Source organism: Corvus brachyrhynchos, unplaced genomic scaffold (assembly GCF_000691975.1).
Source record: "Corvus brachyrhynchos isolate BGI_N302 unplaced genomic scaffold, ASM69197v1 scaffold175, whole genome shotgun sequence".
NCBI lineage: Eukaryota > Metazoa > Chordata > Aves > Passeriformes > Corvidae > Corvus > Corvus brachyrhynchos.
In genome coordinates, this window is record NW_008238448.1 from 1741284 (window position 1) to 1761301 (window position 20018).

The following is a 20018-nucleotide window of genomic DNA, read 5'->3' on the forward strand; positions in this document are numbered from 1 at the left end:
CGCGGCCCCTGCGAGCCCCGGTCCTGGCCTCAGAGGGAGAGAGAGCCTGTGGGACTGCTCAGCCGTAACGGAGGGCTCCACCGAGTTGAAATTAATAGTAACAAAAGCCAACCCCTCCTTGAGGTGGCAGGTGACCCCAGCGGGAGCCAGGCAAGCTTGGGCAGGTGGTAGCCCAGGTGTACCAGGCTAAGGTGCTCTCAGGCCACCAGCACTGCCAGAATGGGGGGTGCCGAGAGGATGGAGCCAGGCTCTTCTCGGTGATGCCAAGCTCTAGGATATGAGGGAACAGGCAGAAACTAACACACAGGAAGTTTCACCTGAACATGAGGAAGAACTTTACAGTGCAGGTGGCCAAGCACTGGAACAGGTTGCCCAGAGTGGCTGTGGAGTCTCCCTCACTGGAGATATTCAAGAACCATCTGGACACAATCCCATGCCATGTGCTCTAGGATGACCCCGCTTGAGCAGGGTGGTTGGATCAGATGAGCCACTGTGGACCCTTCCAACATGACCAGCTGCGATTCTGTGAAAAGTGTGGATGCAAAATTAGTGGTGATGATACCAAAGGTTGCTATCCTTACCTGAGGCCCATGGCAGCATGAAGATCCTACCCTGCTGCTACTTAGGTAGGGAAACGTTTGTTTCTTAGCACACATTTTTATGACACCCAAGCTAGTCTGTGTGTGCACTGCGTATAGCTGGGCTATTTGCATGGGTTCCCAATCAGAGATAAATTTTTATACTGAACCCTGCTGTTCGATTCTGTATTCATCTTGTCTTAGTTTTAAAGCTTAATAGCTCTACATATGATCAGATTCCTTTGAATTCCCTTTTCATTGATCCTTGAGGATGACTTCAAACGAATTTTCTGTCAATAAGGATGGTAGTTCTTGAAGTAGTGCTTCTTATTTGTGGATCTTTCAAAAATTCCTGAAAAGGGGCAAATACCACTATTTGCATTTCATTGATAGAGAAACTGAGGCAGAACAACTTTTGTTGCATCATCACTCTTAAGTCGCAAGCCAATTATCTTGTGTATTCATCTTGAAAGGTGATCAATATTAGCTTTGAATTTTAATTCTGGTTTGAATTACCCTGAAAGACTTACGCAGAATAACTCCATGTTACCCTCATCATTTTACACATTATTTTGAATGTTATTGGGAATTATTTGTTTGCAGCAGAAGGGCTAAGTCCGTATCTTACTTCTGATTTAAACAGCACATAACTACTTCTCATTATTTGTTCCCTCTACTACTTTGGTAGATGAGGCTTCAAAAGAGTCAGGATTGTCTGTTCAGTGTGTGCAGTAAGGACACAGAATTATTTTACACTAGAGCAGGAGATTTTCATGATGGCCTCACTACTGTTCCCCCATGTACTCATCTGAAATGTGTTAGCTGGTGCTCTGGATCTTTGAGGGAGCTGTATTCTGGTGTGTGGATTTTCCATTACAAGAAGGCTCTGGGGGAAAAAAAAGCTATGGTCTCCTCTGATTTGCCACTGCTTGCTATATTTGTGACAACAGACTTATCCCCAGGAGTATGGAGAGGCAATTTTTGCAGGGCAACTTCCCACTTCTGCAGAAGCTACAAAATAGTACTTCGTATTTCACCAGAGGAGTTGGCATCTGAGTTCCCCAGATGCAAGGTTTTTAAGGGTAATCCCCTGCACTGAACATGTAGGGATGAAATGCTTCATAGAATCATAGAATGGCCTGGGGGAGAAGGGTCCTTAAAGATCATGTAGTGCCCCCCTGCCTTGGACAGGGACACCTTTTGCCGACCAGGTTGTTCAGAGCTCCACCAACCTGGCAATGAACACTTCCAGAGACGGGGCGTCCACAACCTCTCTGGGCAACCTGTTCCAGTGTCTCACCACCCTCACAGTAAAGAATGTCTTTGTTATATCTAATCCTAGACCTACTCTCTTGCAGTGTGAAGCTATTCCTCCATGTCCCACCACTATATACTCTTGTAAGAAGTCCCACTCCATCTTTTTTCTAGGCTCCCCTCAGATACTGGCAGATCTCTGTAGTTCTAAATTTTTAGGTTTGTCTAGAGGGCAAAGAATCTGGTTTTCGTATGGAGTAATTAAAAATTAAGTAATTAAAAAATTAATATAATTTTTTTTTCTATTTCCATAAAATCTATTATGTGCTTTCTTTGAGTTGGCCTGCTGCTGAAATGGGCAAGGTTAAAAGGAAACCATAGGACTAATACTCTGCCTCTCCCTAGTTCTGAGGAATCTGGATTTAATTTATGGAAGGTCAAAGCCTTTGAAAATCACTTACTGAGAACACACAGAGGATTTTTACACTTGCAAAGCTGACAGTTGGGTGTAAGGTTATTCTAGTAGGAGTCTGATTTATTTCCCTCTACAAGCTGGAAAGTGAAATACACTACAGTGGCCTGGAGTCCTGGTAAGATGCATGAAGTTTGAGTGCAGAGTTCTCCATTGCTTTGTGTTGTGAACATGGTCCTACCTAAAGCTCTCTCATCTCAAGTGGGAAATCAGCTGTGAAGCACTTAGAATGTATGAAATATAAACGAGTTTCTGTGCAGGCACTGTTTAGATGCATAAATAAATGCCAGCACGTTACCTAGCAAGGGTAGATGATACAGCAGAAAACCACACTGAAACCCTGCTAATGCTACCAGAGCAGAGAACATGATGTTTTAGTACTCTAAGGTATCCAAAATTATCCTAGTACTACAGAAATAATAATGCTTTAAATAGGTTTGATTGTATTTTTGCTTATTGTGCATTATATTACACAGAATATGGCTGAAGTATGCCCATTACTCCTCAAGTCATATTTGGGTAAGACCAGCTCCCTGGTTAGGATAAATTCACCTACCATCCTTGAATCTTTGAAACAAATTAATGTTTTGGGTCCAGTATTTACCTTGAGCAAATTCTCCAGAATTACCAAGTCTTCTACTACCAAGGGATTTTTTTCACATTCATTCCCAAGCATTTTGCATCTAGCTCCTTGCATATCATTCCAATTGGGCCAGCAAAAGGCATTTATAGCACTGATCTCATTCATTGACCTTGTAACAGCTCCCACTGAAAAACAATGAAAATGTTGCTATTTATTTCAATGGAATTAGAACCAGGTCCTTAAGACTTAAGTAGAACTTACACGGTGCTTAGGTTTTACGCTTGCCCTCTGCACAGGGGTGAATCTCATTCCAGCAAAATGCCACTGGAGTATAGCAAAAACTCAGCAGCAATATAACCATCTAAGCCTGAAGGACATCCTTACTTTAAAAGTTTGTATTCTACAGTGTGCATTTACACTGATTTTAGATAAATTTTTATATACTCACATATATATAAAAAAATTAATGTTTTGCCCATTAAAATGCTGTGCAAATTAAATGCAGAAAATATTATCAATATCATAATTTAAAGAAACCCCTCCTCCTGAATGAAAATAATTTTCATCTTTTCAGCTAATAAAGCTGTGAAGAATTTCATTAGTATGACTATGTGCTATTCCTGTGCGTTTGCTCTTGACTGGTGATCACATCATTATCATTAAATTTTGCTGTAATAGAAGTTCTATCTCCATGGCTTATAAAACCATTGATCTGAAGTAATCAGTTCCTGCCAGCCTTCTGTTCTGCTGCTACCTGTGTGCAAAAGTCGCAGCCAGCCTTCCTCCCTGCCCAGCCACCTCAGTGGAACAGGTCGCTGCCTGCCCCTGCTGGCCAGTGCTCGCTCCTTCAGCCGACACCATCTCCCCAGCCTGCCAATGGATCAGCTGGAACCAGCGCTCCCTAGGGCAGATCAAGCCAAGCAAGGCTAGCTGAGGCAGTTTAGGGACATTGGGCTAAGCTATTCAGGCTGCTTTTCAGCCAAAGCAAGTTAAGGGCCATGAACAACTCCTGCAGATCTTTGCACCGACAGTCCTCAGCAGGAGAAGGATGACCAATCATTGGAGTCAGTAACCTCTTTCATTGGCACAGCCGGATTTGGCAGAGGATGTCTAGAGAGATGTCTACGCACAGCCAACTCACAAATGTATTTGTATATTGCTCGCTGATGGATGCTGACGGCAACGAAAGACTACATCATCTTACTAAAAGGAATCGTGTATTTCAGTCACTAGAGTTAGGTTTATCAGGTTACACTACTTTCCATCTCAATGTGAATAAGAACAGAGGCTCCTATCCCAAAGACACTAAGTACCTTGGGTCAGACTGTGAACCCTTGTTTTGTAGCAGTGAACTCACTTCAGTAATCCAATTGCTTTAAAGAGACTGATCCTCTGTAGTTATGCAAAATTTGGATTTAGTCATAATACTCATTACCATTAGGAAGATGTCAAGTTTACACCCTGTTTTTCCCTGAATAAATTTTTTGTCTGAGCTGTTTTGTCTAAGCTGTTACTTTCTTTTTTAACCATGCTTTTTGTTAGGCTCTCCCGTAAAGTATGTTAGGATTCGCTTGCCAGACTTCTCTGGACCTCTGCCTAGAAAGTGATTTGCCCATCAAGAGGCCTGGACATCATGGCTGTGTCTAGTTGTGGAAGATATGTCCATTTGTTCCCTCCTAGGCATCTGTACTGAGTTAATTTTAAGCTCTGTGAACCAGATTTCAGCCTACCCTAACTGCCATTAAACTTGTTTGTATGAACTGAAGCTTATTTTTTTAAAGACTCTTATCTTTGTTAATCCAAGGCAACTCCCCCATCACAAAATAAAAATCACCAAATAGTATTCTCTCCTGTAAATTCTTTCATTCATTCTTTCACAAATGTGCACAAACAGAAACACAGAGAGAGAAAAAAAAAAAAGTCTCCAGTTCAGCTATAAAAATACTGTCTGGAAATATGAAATTTTAGTGTGAAGCTGAAAATCTATAAGGATTCAAAATAGAGACCTAGAAGGAAAATCTTTCCAGTTGCTCATGATAGTCCATTTTTAGGTTCCATTCCTCTCGATTTGTGAATTGCTGGACATAAGGTTCTCAAAGAATTCCACAGAAAACATTTCATCTTTGGTAATTTCTGTGCCCTCCTACTTTACATTGAAACGCACCAATAACAAAAAATCATCTTCTGTTCTTTTACCTATGCCTCACTCTCTTGCTTGTCGTTCCTCATTAGCTTTGATATCACAGTGCCATCTACTTGATCAACAGAGTCAGGTTATTTTCCTTAGAAAATTACACAGCTGTAACACTGAAGAAATCAAAGGGCTGCTCGGTTTCCTGGCAAGTTCCCTCTCCTTCTCACCTCCCAGCCCTTTCAAAGCAGCACTGCCCTTAGATGTCCCCCCTTTGGGAGCTGGCCCAGCTCCAAGCCTAACAGACCTACACAAAGCCCTGGCTGGATAGTGACAGATCCACAGGCGCTGCAGGGACCATTCAAGCCCTGCCGACCCTTTTCTCAGCATCCCTTCTCCTCTCTGGCAGGTGTTTCAGTTTGAGAGATGGGTCCCCCTCTGTAGGCAGAAAACACGTTCAGCCTTTTGTGTGTGTAAACTGGAGCAGAGGCTTTGTTCAGAGTAAGAAAGCATCACAGCAGTCCAAGGAGATGGATTGCATAGCTTGAAAGGTTGAGCCTTCCCTTCTTAGAAATATCCACAGCCTAGCCTGAGCCCCAGCAGGCATGTACTTCATGAATTTTTCCTACAAATATTTAGACAAGAAACACTGTAGACAGGGCTAAAAGAAATTATCGCTGTGCACTTACTTCTAAAGACCTGTTTCTCTACAGGAATCACCAGTCTGGCAAGATCAACAGTAGGAGTGAAGGTGAGACTGCCACACTAAATAACTTTTCACCTACAAGACAGGCTTTTTTCTTTTTTTGTACTATTGAAAGGTGTTTGAAGTTTTTTTCCTATGTATATTTCAAAGTAATTTTGATTCATTCATTGTGAAAAATCAGCATGTAGACTCCTGTTTTGCCTGTCCCTAAGCCTTATCTTTTTATTGCTTTCTTCCTCACCTGCCACTCTGTTATCTTACCAGTACTGTTGCAAACAGGTAGAGTGTACATACCAACAACTTTCCTGTGCTCAAAGTCCTCGATGGGCCTTACACAGGATTGTTCTTATCAATGCCTCAACATTTTGTCCCTCAGAAGACATCTTTGCTCTGACTCGTGCATACAGGCAGCGTGACAGTTACAGGCTTGCTTTTATATGCACTGAGATGGAGATGGGGAGCTACAGAGACATCTATGCTCTTTGCTGTCATGCTCCACCTGTGGGGAGGGTAGGACAGCTTTCTGCAGCAGTACCGTGGTACCTTTCTGCTTCTCCACTGCCTGTCAAATGTAATCTGTTTACATGGGCAAAAGTGGCAAAGCCACTCTGCAGCTACAGACTGAGACTCTCTTTTCCCTTGGTGTCTGTGTTGGCCATTGCAGTGAGCAAACTTGGAAACGGCAATCCCATGCCATTGCCATGGGACTCCAGCAGTGGTCTGTGCATCCACTCAAAAGGAGCAGGCATGGTGGTCAACCCACACCAATATTTTTTGTATAACTTCTGGGATCCTAAGTTATTAAGAAATCTTCTGTAACAGCTGTGTGCTATGACAAGAAAACAAATAACTGTTTGCTTACTTAATGGCCATCAGTCTTTATGGCGCTTCTGGTTCATTTATAGCTCAGGACTGAGATAAAGGTTGACATTGACCATATAACAATCAGCTCTTGTATGTGGCCAATACAGTTGCTTGGGAACACAATGCCAATATTTTCCAAGTTGACACCAGCACCTGTTCTGTTTCTTAAGTAGAATGGCTTCTGTGCAAATAACTCCTACGTGAGTGTTCACATCAACTGGATTCCAGTTTGCTTGTAGAATTAAGTGAGCATAACAGAGTAGTAAAAGAGATTTCCACACTCATTGTAAAAAGAGCATTTTGTCCATGCAGATGCCAAATATTCCTCTTGTCTTATGGATTAGTGACTTTGGTAGTGCTTTCCCATCAGTTGTTAATGGGGCCAGAAGAGAGCAAGAATAATTTGAAATTGAGAGAGGGTTGCTCATACTATTGTGAGTGGCAGTGAGTATTTCACACACAGTTCTGACTGTGCTTTCTGTGGCATTTTGTTGTAGTCCGGTAAAGGTCAGCAAACAGTAATAAGAGTTTATAGGGATCTTGCTCAAATGCACAACTGATTGTTTTTATGTAATTCCCCTGCTGATTGCACAGGCATAGCCCACTGGTGTAAATCCGTGATGGGATTTAATGTGATGATGGATAAACCTCGTTGTGTCTCAAATCTCCCTCTCTCCAGAGGGGATAGAGAAGCCACCAGTACTGAACATGTCCCAGTCGTTCAGAGTATCACAGAGAACATGCTATTTTCAGCCTTTCCTATGCTGGATGGCACAGAGGAGATACTTTAAGGTTGCAGAAAGTTCTCATCTACATTTCTAAACTGTGGTGTAGGCCTGCTTTGGGCTCCTGGCTGCCTCCAAAACAATGCTGCTGGCTAAAGCCAGGTAAACCATTCCAAGTACAACAGCCACAGCAAACTACAGCTGGCTTTCCCCATAACAATTTTGTTGCTGAATGAACACATACCTTTTCACACCCTGTGACTGAGTTGAGGAGGAAGAGGAAGACAATTTTTGCATGTGGGTAGATTGCTGTCGTAGTAAACACCTGAGCAAATTTTACTATACCCTATCTTGGCTTTAACTCTGCATTTGTGTCAGAGCTTACAAAGCAAAGAATTCTATAAAGTGTGTTCTTCTACCTTCACCCAGCCAAAATACATTGACCAGTTTTCCTCCAAACCATTTAAATTTAAATAAATATAATGAAATCTCATATAAAATGATGAGACCTCTGTCTTCTGAGAAGCATGACACTAAAATCCTGGTGGGGAGAGATACCTTCTCTGGGTAATTCTGGCTTAAGCAACCATCAGCCCTACCCAAAGCTACTTGCATGTGCCCTGCGTCATCCCCTGCTTCATGCTGCCACAACCGCTTCCGTAGCTAGTTGAGGAACTAATCAGGAGCACAGATCCAGATGGAAAATAGCCCAGGGAAAAGGGGCGAGGGGAGGAGTTTTCTGCCAGATCAGTTCCTCCATCTCATCTCAGATGCGTGTGTTTACACCCTGCAGCAATAATGGGAACAAAATCATCTGGGGAAGGGGGGCATTCAGGGTGGTGACTGTTTAAACCAGTTTCACCACCTTCGATGAATACCAAGCTATTACTTCGAAAAAAAGCTCCTCCCAAAGTCCCCAGTGTAAGGAAATGGGGTGATTGATTTCCCTCAACTCCGACTTTACACTGTGTACAACTTGTTGCTGGAGCTTTGATGCTTGTCACAAGTGTGTCACAGTCTGTCCCTGCCTACGCCTCTCCCTGCTGTCACCACTGCTCTGCCTTTCAAGGAACTTTTGTGGTCTGACTTGCAGAATAAAGAGCTTCTTAGGAAATATCAAAGAGGAGGCAGGACTTAACACATTAATTGCCTATGTAATATGTGACTTCTCTGTATGAGCACAAAGTCTTCCCAGTATTCCCCTCACCACTTTATTCCTCTGCCAGACTGTGTTTAGGCTGGACACTTTGTGCAGCACTGGCATGGTGCTGCAATTTGACGTAGTTTATTGCTTAACAGTTTCATAACCTTTTCACTACTGGGTAGAAATGAGGGGCTTTGATGAGGAGATTGCATTACAGGACCAGTTTTGTAAAGAAAAACGAAAGCTGGAAACGAGGTTACACTACTAGGTCTCATCCCCGCTTGTTTTTCACTAGATAGTCCTTCAGGGACACAGCGTGGCAGTGCTAAAGCCAAACCCTCTGCCAGCGTCTGTCAGAGGGACATTAGTTGTGTCCCCTGGCAGATGCTGTGGCAATGATTGTGCGTGAGACTAACACCGATTAGGCTGCACCACGGGGCTCCCACCAGGCATTTCCTACAGCAGCGAGGGCTGCAGGGTTGGGTATCACAGCAGCGGCAGTGATTGCTACTGATGGCTGTTGGGGCTCTTCCCAGGATAAGTCCAGTCCAAGCTTAGATGCCAGCAACTCCTGCTGTTTTGACATGAGTTTGATTAGACTGGCGCTAGAGAGGATCACTAGACAGTACATGTGTGCCAGAGGCCATTGCTAACAGACAGGATAATAAGATCTCTTCCAGGGGTTAATCCAGAGGTATTACAAGCAGGTGTTTTGGTGTCCACTCCCTTGGCTATCACAGCATGGTGGTTTGCTGTGGTGTCCTTCACAGGTCCTTGGCAGGCTTTCACCTTGGCTTTGGCGTCCCTGTCCCTAGTGTAAAATGGGACACAGCCTGGTTTGAGACTAGCGTCAGCTCCACACTACTTCCTAGATCCCGCAGTGGCTTTTATGTCCTTCTCAGCCCTTTTCTTCATTGTCCTGGGGGATTGGTCGCCTTTCAAACCTGTAGATCCGGAGTTTCCAGCCCAAAAGCTACACCTCTCAATGGGGTCAGGAGACTGGCAGATGCAACTTGATATGCAAGGAGTTGGGGTCCTGACCAGACTGCCGGAGTGAGGGTCGAGTGGGTGGCTGGCCTCCCCTTCCCATTTGCCTTGCCCTCTGCTTCCTGCTGCCCGGCAGTGCAGAGGGGGAAGGGGTCGGGTGAAAGCATGGTGATGCCGTGGCACACTCGGGCATCTCCCTGCCCGGCAGCCGGGATGAGGCAATTCCTGCTCCAAACTGCCGGCACCCCCGGCCCTGCGGCGGGGTGAGGAGCATGCCCTGAAGCAGGGAGAGGGCCCGGGAATGGCTGCGGTTTGGGGCTGGCTCTAAAAGCGGCCCCGCCAGGCGTGCTCACACGTAGGGCAGGTGAATGCAAACGCTGCCTGGGGCGGCAGCTTCGCGGGGGTGGGGCTGCTCCGGCACAGGTGGCAGGGCTGAGCCCGGGGACCTGCGGAGCCTGGCGAGCCCTGCTGCAAACCCAAGCATAAAGCAACCAGCCTTCACCTGGGCAGGGAGGTCACCTCCCTGAAAATCAAGCTATTGTCCCCCCGCCACCACCACCACTAAGCAAGGCTGTCCGTGGCGAGTATGGACTGTCCGGGGAAGGAAGGCACCGGGGGAAGGAAGAGGAATTTGACCCTGCTGAGGAACAAGCTCTACATGGGGCAGAGGAGGAGAACGGAGCCCGTGGTGGAGAGCACCACCACCGCCGGGGACCATGGCAACCTGAGGAGGAGTCAGTCCGACAGGACAGAGTACAGCCAGAAATTGCAAGGTACTGGGGAAGCTTGTATGGTGCTCTGCTGCTAGGGATGCTCTGAGCTGGGGCGGTGTCTCCATGCCCTCCTGGCTGCAGCCTTGAGATAAAAAAGGGAATGGCAGGCTCTGCGACCCCGCATCCACAGCTGGAATGAGCGCCCCTCTCACCCTTGCCCCCCAACTCCAGAATGCGAGATGTTTCCCCTAATTTTTCTAGTGTTTTGTAGACGGGACACAAAATATAATTGAAGGTTTTGGTGAGTTCCTGCAGAACTCATATGCAACCAAAATCTTTCTCATTCACCAGAATGCATTTGCAACATGAACAGTAATGTGAAAATAGGATGGCTCCGTCCTATCTGTCTTTGGCTATCGTATTAAGTGGGGTATGTGTCAAGTCATTAGAAGCATCAAGGACCTTTTTTGCTCAATTAAAAATATCGGGATCTGTAAACTGTTGCATAGATTGTACAAGCCTGAACTAAAGTATGTCCAGATACATGTTTGGATGGATATACTGACGCAAATTATACCATTCTGTGATTACGGAGAGGGTTGCTTCTCAAATAACCAAATTGTATATGGACCACAAATTGTAGTAAAGTATGCCAGTACTGGGCTTGTCAATCAAAAATTAAATGTGATGCCACAAATTGAGGAAAAGCATGAAGAATGTGAATGGCAATTTCTGGGAGTGCTCTGGAACATCAACTGATGAATTTCTGTGGGTTTCCAGGGTCTTGAACAACAGGATTGGAGTATTATTATACTATAAGTGTGTATTACTAATAGTGCTGTAACTGCTTAGTGACAGTCATTCTTGCAACCATAATCCTTTATGAGGAAATAAAATAGAAAAAATACCTTGGATTGCTGCATTGTGGTTTTGATGCACTTAATTAGAAAGTAGCATTGCTTCAGAGAGACAATAAAAGCAGAAAATAAAACAATAAGCCTGAAAATAATAGGTTTTCTATGGGGACTGCATATGCTGAGAACAGAGAGGTTCATCAATTATGCTCTTCCCTCCTCATGATAGCTAATCGATGAGAAGGTGAAAAATACTCAGTTAAGTCAGGCCCATGCTTCAGAAATCTGGCAGGGGTGTTTCAGGGCACAAGCATGGATTGCTGTAGCTGGGCAGGCAAGCTCCTGGCACGTGTCCCACCAAGACAGCAGTTTTGAACTCGTGAATGGGGTTGCCCAGGTGAGGTCAAGGTTATCAGAGAAGTATCCAGGAAAAAGCGTGAAATCTTTCTGTCCTGTGTCAGCCATATTCAGACCATTAATGTCTCCTGTTTAAAATCCGAAGCAAAGGAGGTGGGGAAGCCTAGGAAGTCATGGCAGAGTGTGAGGTTATGTTTGTGGCAGCAGTCCAAAGAGACAGTAAATCCAGCTTTGCAGCTCCTGCCACCTGCTGAGGCTGCCACAGCCACGTATTGCAAAGCATGGTCTGGTATCAGCTCACTTTGTTTGCTTGCATTTTTTTGAGAAAAGCAGTGATGGGTTAACAAGGTATTTGTATTGGATTAGAAGTTGCCTGTCCTCAGAGTGAAAATACAAAGGCAGTAGAAATTCTTATAACGTATATTTACAGTTGCCATAGAAATGCAGCTGTGTGCCAAGGCCTGACCTGGATCAAATTTTCTTGAGGTAGATGTGCCTGAATCTGATAACGATCACGGATCCCGGACCTAACGTGCTACCTGCCAATGCTGACAATGTGCTGTGATTGAACACGTTTATGTTCTGCATTTTTCTCGTAGCACTTGGATGCAAAGCATCTTACGCCAAGGTGAGGGAAGTGATTTTGTTGGCACAAAGCTTTTGAGTTTTCCATTCTTGTTAAGAAAACCCAGCAGCTCTGTTGGTGACAGCTAGTCTGTTGTGTGTCACCTGGTCGGGACTTTCTGATCACCCTAGAATGGTAAATGCTTTGTAAAAAGATATAAATGGTGATTTGCACTTGCTTCCCATATGAATTGTGGGAAAAGTTCTGTGTTTAGTTGCCACTCCCTTCTATAGTCTCCTGTTAATATGTTTTCTAACGCCTAATCTGCCGACCTGGGGTAGATATTAGCATAGACAAGGATGTGTGAGACACAGAGATGCAAGAGCAGCGAGACCTGCAGAAGGGAATCTCCTGTGAGTGGCGCAGGTTTCCACAGCTAAAAGTCAGGGGCTGCCGGACCCCGATCTGTGCTAGTGGCAGGCAGCCTAGGCAGAGCACAGGGACCAGGGTGTCTTTACACACCTCGGTGCCTACATCAGCGTTGCAGTACGTTTGTGCAAGGTGAAGCGTGGGCAAGGCACCTCTCAAGGGCCCTTCCAGCCCCCTGCATGCTCTAAAGGTTTCCCTGAGCAGGAACCGGGCTGTTACCCTCCATAGCCATTTGCAGCAGGTCTGAAGTATATGCTCAAAATGCAGCTCAGTGTGCTGAAAATAGAGGTCCCCAAATAAAAGCCTGTGAAGAAAGCAAAACAAAAAGCCCAAGAGAGCAAGCAGTCAGGCTTAAAAACTCCTAAGAATTCAATTTCTGCGCTTGGATTTCTTTTAAGTTTTGTTTTATACAGCGAACCAATGTTTTCTATGAAGAGTGAGAAAGGCTCTTTCTCAGTCTCCAGATCTCCAGGGTAATCGAGGTGGTTTGCTCTGTCAGTCTACAAACAGTAGTGCACAATAGCATTGCCAAAGGTGAAAACTTCTGCAAGTGTTTTTCATTTTAAAATTAAGGATTCATTAAGACACAAGAAAGCATTTTCATGGTAAATTACTATAGTAGATTCATCTATTCAATACCTTATCTGGTGTGAATGGCCATGCAACACCTCCTGACTTTACTCTTTTTTAAAAGGAAATAAAATGCAAAGTAACTATTATATTCTCAAGGAGCTTGGCAAGCAGTCGGGCCTGTACTTCAGCTCATCCTGTGAGATAACCAAATGCCTGCCAGCCCCATTTTAGGTAGGGGAAAATAAGGTCATTGCTATGAAATGCCAGGTTCATGACAAAACCATGCAGTCATTTAGAACTCAGACTGTACTTGCATTCTTGGAAGAGTTCAGGAATACCTTGATCAGGCCATATATGTGTGTGTGTGTGTGTATACTTCTTCCATCAACTGGACAGAAACGTCACTTTTCTGAAGAGGGAAGAGTGGGGTTGAGGAAGATATATTCACTAGCATCTGTGGTAGAGATGAAGAAATAATTCTGCAAGTATGTTCTCTCAAGAGGAATGAAGAAGTTGCAAAACAAAAAAGTGATATTTAGCAACTCTATTTTCAAACGTATTATCTATAGTTGTTTAGCTGGTAGGAGTTATCTTTTCTACTGTGAAAATCCATCAGTAGCAGCTTTAAAAGTAACTGTATTAATATTTATGTATTGTATTCATGTTGGGATCAGTCTTTGAATTAACCCAAAGCTTCCAGTCTGTGAGTACCTATGTATTTCAGTAAAATGGGTTTGCTTGATGCAGTTATTGGCACATAAATGTTTGCAAGATCAGGGCAGATTAACATACAGTGTGTCATGGGGATAGATGCTATTAACTAAAAAGGGCACACCGTGAAAAGGCATTTAAAGCATAGTTCACTGTCTGTTAGGTTTTGGGCAGATTGCTGGTTTTTGTTAATAATTGTATACCAAACTTGTGCTTGCTGTGAAAAATAAGCTATAGAAAATGGTGGGTTTCCTGAAGGAATCAGAGATCACATTTGCAGTGCTCAGTGAAACAATTCATCCTTCAAAAAAGCACCTTGTCTTACAAATTATTACATATTAACTCCCTTACAACTTTGGCTGTGAATGGGTCGACTGCCCCGGTAAATGATTTGTACACGCTTCAATTTAAAATGCATCAGGGACATGCCTGTATTAGATAGTGATTCAAATCACACAGCTACCACAGTACACTGCCTTAGCTCATATCTGAACCCTGAATGCTGTGTGTTTTCTCCGTCTAAAGTACTTAGGAGAAATAAGTAACACCAGTAATGACGCAGAAACCGGCAAAATGGTACAAATTCCTTGAAAGCTACTATCCCTTGGTATGCAAAGGTCCAGTCAGAGGCAACTTATCTGCCTTTGCTCTGTTTCAAGCAGGGCACCTTTCTCCATCCCATCTCCTCCCTGCTTGCAGAGCACACCACTCCTTCCTGCATGGGCTGTCCATGCACTCAGCTTCTTGCACCAGGTGTAAAGATCCTCTGTGCCACTCCCCAGTTCCTTATTTGCTTTGTGCTGTACTTGCTGACTAACTTTCTATGGACTACAAAGCAGATAATATCCTATTTCACTGCAGAATGTATTGATTTGTGGAGGGGCTGGTTTGCTAAAGTACAGTAAGGAGTGAAATTTCAGATTATTTCCTGAAGTTCAGGAGCTGGCTCGATGAAAATTCTCCCCACTGTGCCCAGTGATGAGAAGTCACGATCTAACAAATACTTCTATTTTCCCCCATGCAAATTTAGGCTCGGGGGATCTAATTCTGTTAGCTTGTGCTGCAATAAAGCTGGAGTTATTCCTTGAACTTATTGCAGTGTCTGTCAGGCTGGGAAGCAAGCTTATCATCTCAGTGCAGAATCCATTTTGTACCGCAGTGTTTGCACAGCACTTAGCACCAAGCCCTGCCGTGGGGCTGAGGACTCTTAGGAGCTACCACAGCATAACTGGGAACTGCAGCCGAAGGGAAGACTGGGACACAAGGAGGGTTATGGATCCTCCTCTGAGCATATTAGCAAACATTTTTAAAATTGGGATACTTTGCTTTTTGGGCCACACAGCCCATAGTTCATACAGCTAATCCATGCCAAATCTTGAGGTGCATGTGTCCCGGAGGAAGCAGCTCAGGTACAGCCCTTCCTCAGTTCCTGCTTTATTAACATATTAGCCTAGTGCCACAGGAGTGGTGTGTTTATACCGGTCTGTGACGCCCTGGAAAGCTTTATTTGCAAGTATTGGCGCTAACAATAAGGGCATTCTTCTGTCACCTGATGATAAGCTTTCTTCCCTTCCACCGCGGTCACATGGGAGCTCTCTGTAGTCCTGTCAGCACACACATAATTAGAGCGGTCTGCTGTCAAGGAATTGAAGAAAGAACCTGCGCGTTGAATGTAAATTCTCTGTACCTTATGGAACACAAAAATGATCAAAGATCGAATGACCTAATTGCACGGAAGTCTCTGATGCAGATTTTATAAGCAAACCTGTTGCCCCTGAATACGGGTGCAAGGTCATTCTGGTCCTGCAGCGTTTTCCTCGTGGGTTCAGGAAAGGGGCTTTTTGCATGTGTTGCTCACAGCCTGTGCTCGACAAACCCGCTCCTGAACAATGCTGCTGTTATGAGCCTCTCAGTAAAAGAAAAAAAAGAAGTTTTCCTCAAGCCCCTCCCAATCCTTTTCTATTTCAATGCCCAACTTGGTCTTCAGCGGTCTAATTCACACCATGTTTGCACTGTATTGTTGCACTGTAAGCGGAACCTTAAGGACACCTCATGTGGTTCCTCACAAGGGGAGGGGCATCTGGAGTAAAACTCTTGTGTGTTATCTCATGTGATGCTCTTCGTCTGCACATAGTGTCACACTCCATCCTTCCCCACTGCATGTCCTATTTCAAGCTTCCTGACTTCCAAGGATCCCAGTGTCTCTGTGGCCTGCAGCCTTCCCAGCACCTGCAGGGGAAGCAGGAGCAGAACCAGAGCAACAGTGTGAGGAGGGAGAGGAAAGCTGCCACGGCAGCAGTCTCTGAGCTTGGCTGTCTGCATTTCATTCCCAAATCCAGCTGATAAAAGCCAGTGTACGTTCCCGTGTGTAACAGCTAGGTTATCTGAGGGTACAGGCTATCTGAGGACTTGCTTTCACAGAGGAATAATTTATCCAAGGTGATACGAGACTCATGTTTCACATAGGAAAACAAAGTAATTCTGTAATTTGTTTGTTATACCTTGATAACTTATGCCTTCACCAGTCCCTTGTGCCAGGCAAAAATCCTCGTATCTGCACAGTGCAAGTGCAGAACTTGCATTCCTCTGGCATCTTTCAAATGCTGCCTATGTAACAAAAAAGTCTGTAACTTACTCCATGCACTGACATCACTGTATTTGTTCCTGTATTCTGTGCTAGTACCTTTGGTTCCACATGGGAAGCACTGGATGGGGAGAAATCTGGGTCCCCACACCAAGGGCAAACGTAATATCCAACCAGAGCATCTTACCTGGGAGGAAGTATGGGTAGAGCAGACCTCTTGGAGCTGCTCATGATAGGTGTGGAAGCCATGGAAATTTATGCACATAGATCTTACAGGCCTGCTATGGTTTCTCCTCTGGTTGCTTGCTGTGAGTCCCTGTAGTGAACAAGTAAAATGCAAGGAATATTTCTCCATTACCTCTTGTTTCTCCATTACCTAATTCGAAGATTAAGGTTTGAAAATTAAAGTTTTAAGTTGCCTCTAACAAAAACTTTACAAACTGCGTTATTTTTGAAACTGAGGCATCCTGTTGAAAGTTATTAATAGAGCTTGTCGTTGATACACTAAGCGAGCAGCAGACTTTTGATACACCAGAGGAGCGAGCAGCAAACCCTTGATACATTAAGCGAGCAAGCAGCACACTTTTTGATACATAAATGAGCCAGCCAATGAACTTTATGAAGTGGATGTGACGATTTCCACTCTCAAAACCCTCCACAAGCAAGTGCCTAAGCAGGCACGGGGGGCTGCACTGGAAAAATCTACATAGTGCCGGAATCTTTGCTGTCTGTGCTGTCCTTTGCTGTCCTGGCTGCTCCTATGAGGCTGCCTGTGCTCCCCATCCCACTCTGGTCTTGCTGCTATGGGCCTGTTCCCTCCCAGGGTCAGTCGACTGCTCTCAGAGGGACTTCACCAGAGAAAGACCCATCGCACTCTACAAGCCAGCGCTGGACCCATGGTGGTGGTAACCCCTTTCCTGTGCTTCTCGTAATTATTCTGGCATCTTCCTGCTTTTCTCTTTTCCTCTCTTTCTTTCCTCTTTTAAGAAAAATAAAGTTGCATTATCACTTTGGATCCCAACATTTAACCTCGTTTGTGTTTTAATCTTGCTTTGGACTGTGTTTAGAACTTAGTTCCTTTCTGCAGTTGTGGATTGAGGCAAACATGCCTCTCCTCCCTTTAAGGGGATCGAGCAGTCCCCCAGTACTTCCCCTGGGCCTAGAAGAGAGCTACTGCATTTGCACATTGCAAGCTCTGTTCCTCCATGCTCTCACCACATTGTGGGATGTCTCCATCTGGGGGACGTCTTTAGACTTCACACTTGCAAGAAACTGTTTTTGTAAGACATGTGGCTTCTTTGTCCTTGTCATCCCATAATGAACCTCTTGTTTCATGCAACTAGAGCCATGTACTTCAATACACAATTGAAAAACCAAAGTCATCTCCAAAGGAAAGTCCTCCAGAAAGGCAACTCCAGCAGATAGCTGGCATCACAAAAGCATTAATTCCAAACATTGCCTTCTACTTTTTATTCTTACATCTACTAAAAGTTCAGTTTTAGTAGATGTAAGAATAAAACTAACTAAAACCAGTTAGTTTTTGTTGACTGGGCTTAAGATGCAATGGTTTAATAAACTATTCAACAGACTATTTTTTCATTTTTCTAAACCTGGTATCTCTGAGGGCGAATGTGTCAAATTCTTACTGTAGCAGTTAATCCTCAGTGATGTCTCTTCCTGCTAATCCTCTCTTTTCAGCAGTTCCAGGGCTGGTACACGTTACCAAGTAGAAATGAGTCTGATTATATTCCAGATATGCACTCACTGTTAGTGCATTCATTAAACTTGCACTTACTCCACAAGGATTTCAGCAAACTACTAATGTTCTCAAACTGGTCAAAAGCAATCAGCTGAACATGAAATCACACATTTTGACTGTAATCATCACTTCAAGATCTTGCTGTTGCATTCTATAGAGACAGATATGCCTGAAATGAAAAAGTGAATGTATTGAGTGAAAATGGAAAATTGTATTACATTTAACAAAAGGAAACATTTATTAAAAAAACACGTTTTCTATAAGGAAACAGCGTCTAACTGATATTTCTCATGATTATTTCTTCCTGTTGAGAACAGTTTTTCTTTCCTGGCATTATTATCTATCATGTAATAATGATAATAGATGAGCCCTGACATAATTCAAGAATCAAATTTGATCAGGGCTATCTAATGGCACAAACTGAAAGAACAGCCTCTCGAGGGATTGTGACTTCCAGCCTGAAGTGGAACACAGTGGCTTTATTTTGCTCATGTAATGGCCTCCCCTGCCACCAGTATAAAAGATTAGAACGTTCTTTTGTACAGCATCTTGTGTTTAGCTTAAAATTCCATCTGATATGATAACATCTGTGTCTGAGACAAAACTACACTTCTGAGATCTTCTTCTACATGCTTTCTTGGGAGTTGCCTATAACTCTTCACACACAGTTACATGCATGACAACATTTTCACACCCAGTCTCGAGAAAAATCCTGATTTTGGTGCAAAACTGGAATAGAAATGGACTGTTCATGTGGTTCCTTGTGAATTTATAAATGTGGGTACATACTGTAAGTTTTTAGAAAAAAAAATACCTGCTGGGTTAGCGTGTCAGCAGCAGGCAAGGTGGTCTCATTCTGCAACCCTAGCAGGAAATTTCTCTGGGGGAGCTGTGAAATGATACTGGTACCACTTTTGCTCTCTTCCTCACTAAAGGGTAGAACCTGTTTTGTCCAGCACACAGCACCTTTGGTGGGTGAGCTCTGCAGCAGTGCAAGCTCCTGTGCAGTTCGTGCACTTATACCAGCACAAATGCACCAGGGCAAGGTTAAACCTGAAGTTTTTTTGATAGCCAAGGCCTTGCAGAGGGGAGACATCCTCTTCATGTTTCCATTTCATTGTCTCTGTACAAACTTGAGGACAAAATGTTCATGCCTGTGTTATACACAAACTTCAAGGCTAACAACTCCAAGCTGAAAAGCATATCTAAATACAAAAACGTTTGAGAAAACAGCTCCCCTACCCCCCGCCTTTCATCCAGGTCTGTTTAGGTTCTTTGTCCTCACTGTTTAAAACTAGTAGTGTAGAGACAGGTGCAGTCCCAAAAGCAGCTATTTAAAACTATCTTTGGTCACATCAGCCTCATTTGAAAACCTGGTAGGAGAATCATTACTAACAAACCTGTCCTTTCTGAATATCAGTGGTCAGCATAATTGTAGAAGGAGTGGGCAAAGATGATACATTGGATTTATTATATTTTACACCTCTTGTCAGAAGATTGCTCAAAGCAGTCTGTCCTGAATGCTGCTTGGCTTCCCACAAGTCCAGCTCTGGGTTATCCTCTACAGCCTTGGCTGGTATTGTGTGGTGAGCTGTGCGCTGTTCGATGCTCACTGGAGTGCTCATGACCTTACCCTTAAAATCAACTCAAATAACTGCAATGTAATCAGTACTGGCTATCAGTGAGCAAAGCACCTGATACTGCTTGTTATTGCCTCCTTAAGTACAGTCCCCACAAGAAGTTGACACGAAGGTGTAGCAGTCTGACTGTCAGTGGAGATTCCCATCCTTTGCTGCTGAGCAATAAAAGCTGGTGCTGTCAAAGCTCAGCCTGGGTGATGCAGACTTGAGCAGGCTAATGATATGTCCATCTTTGTTGGTACTCTGCACCATCTTGTGGCTAGCAGAAAAACACCAGAATAGGCTCTGAAATCTTTCACTTCATTTTTGTTTTGTTTTGGTTTTGGGTTTTGTGTGTGTGTTTCCTAATGAAAAATACAAATTGCCAGTGTACACAGATAAAATTCAGT

General features: G+C 44.0%; 1 protein-coding gene across 1 annotated transcript in view; it reads left to right on the plus strand.

Annotated features, from left to right (window-relative positions):
- Positions 1-9888: 9888 nt before the first annotated feature.
- ARHGEF38 (Rho guanine nucleotide exchange factor 38) overlaps positions 9889-20018 on the plus strand; it is a 37198-nt gene continuing 27068 nt past the window's right edge. Inside the window, exon 1 of the mRNA XM_008635675.2 lies at positions 9889-10217. Within this exon, the coding sequence (XP_008633897.1) occupies positions 10031-10217 (187 nt within the window). The 5' untranslated portion in view covers positions 9889-10030. The remainder of the gene's footprint in view (positions 10218-20018) is intronic.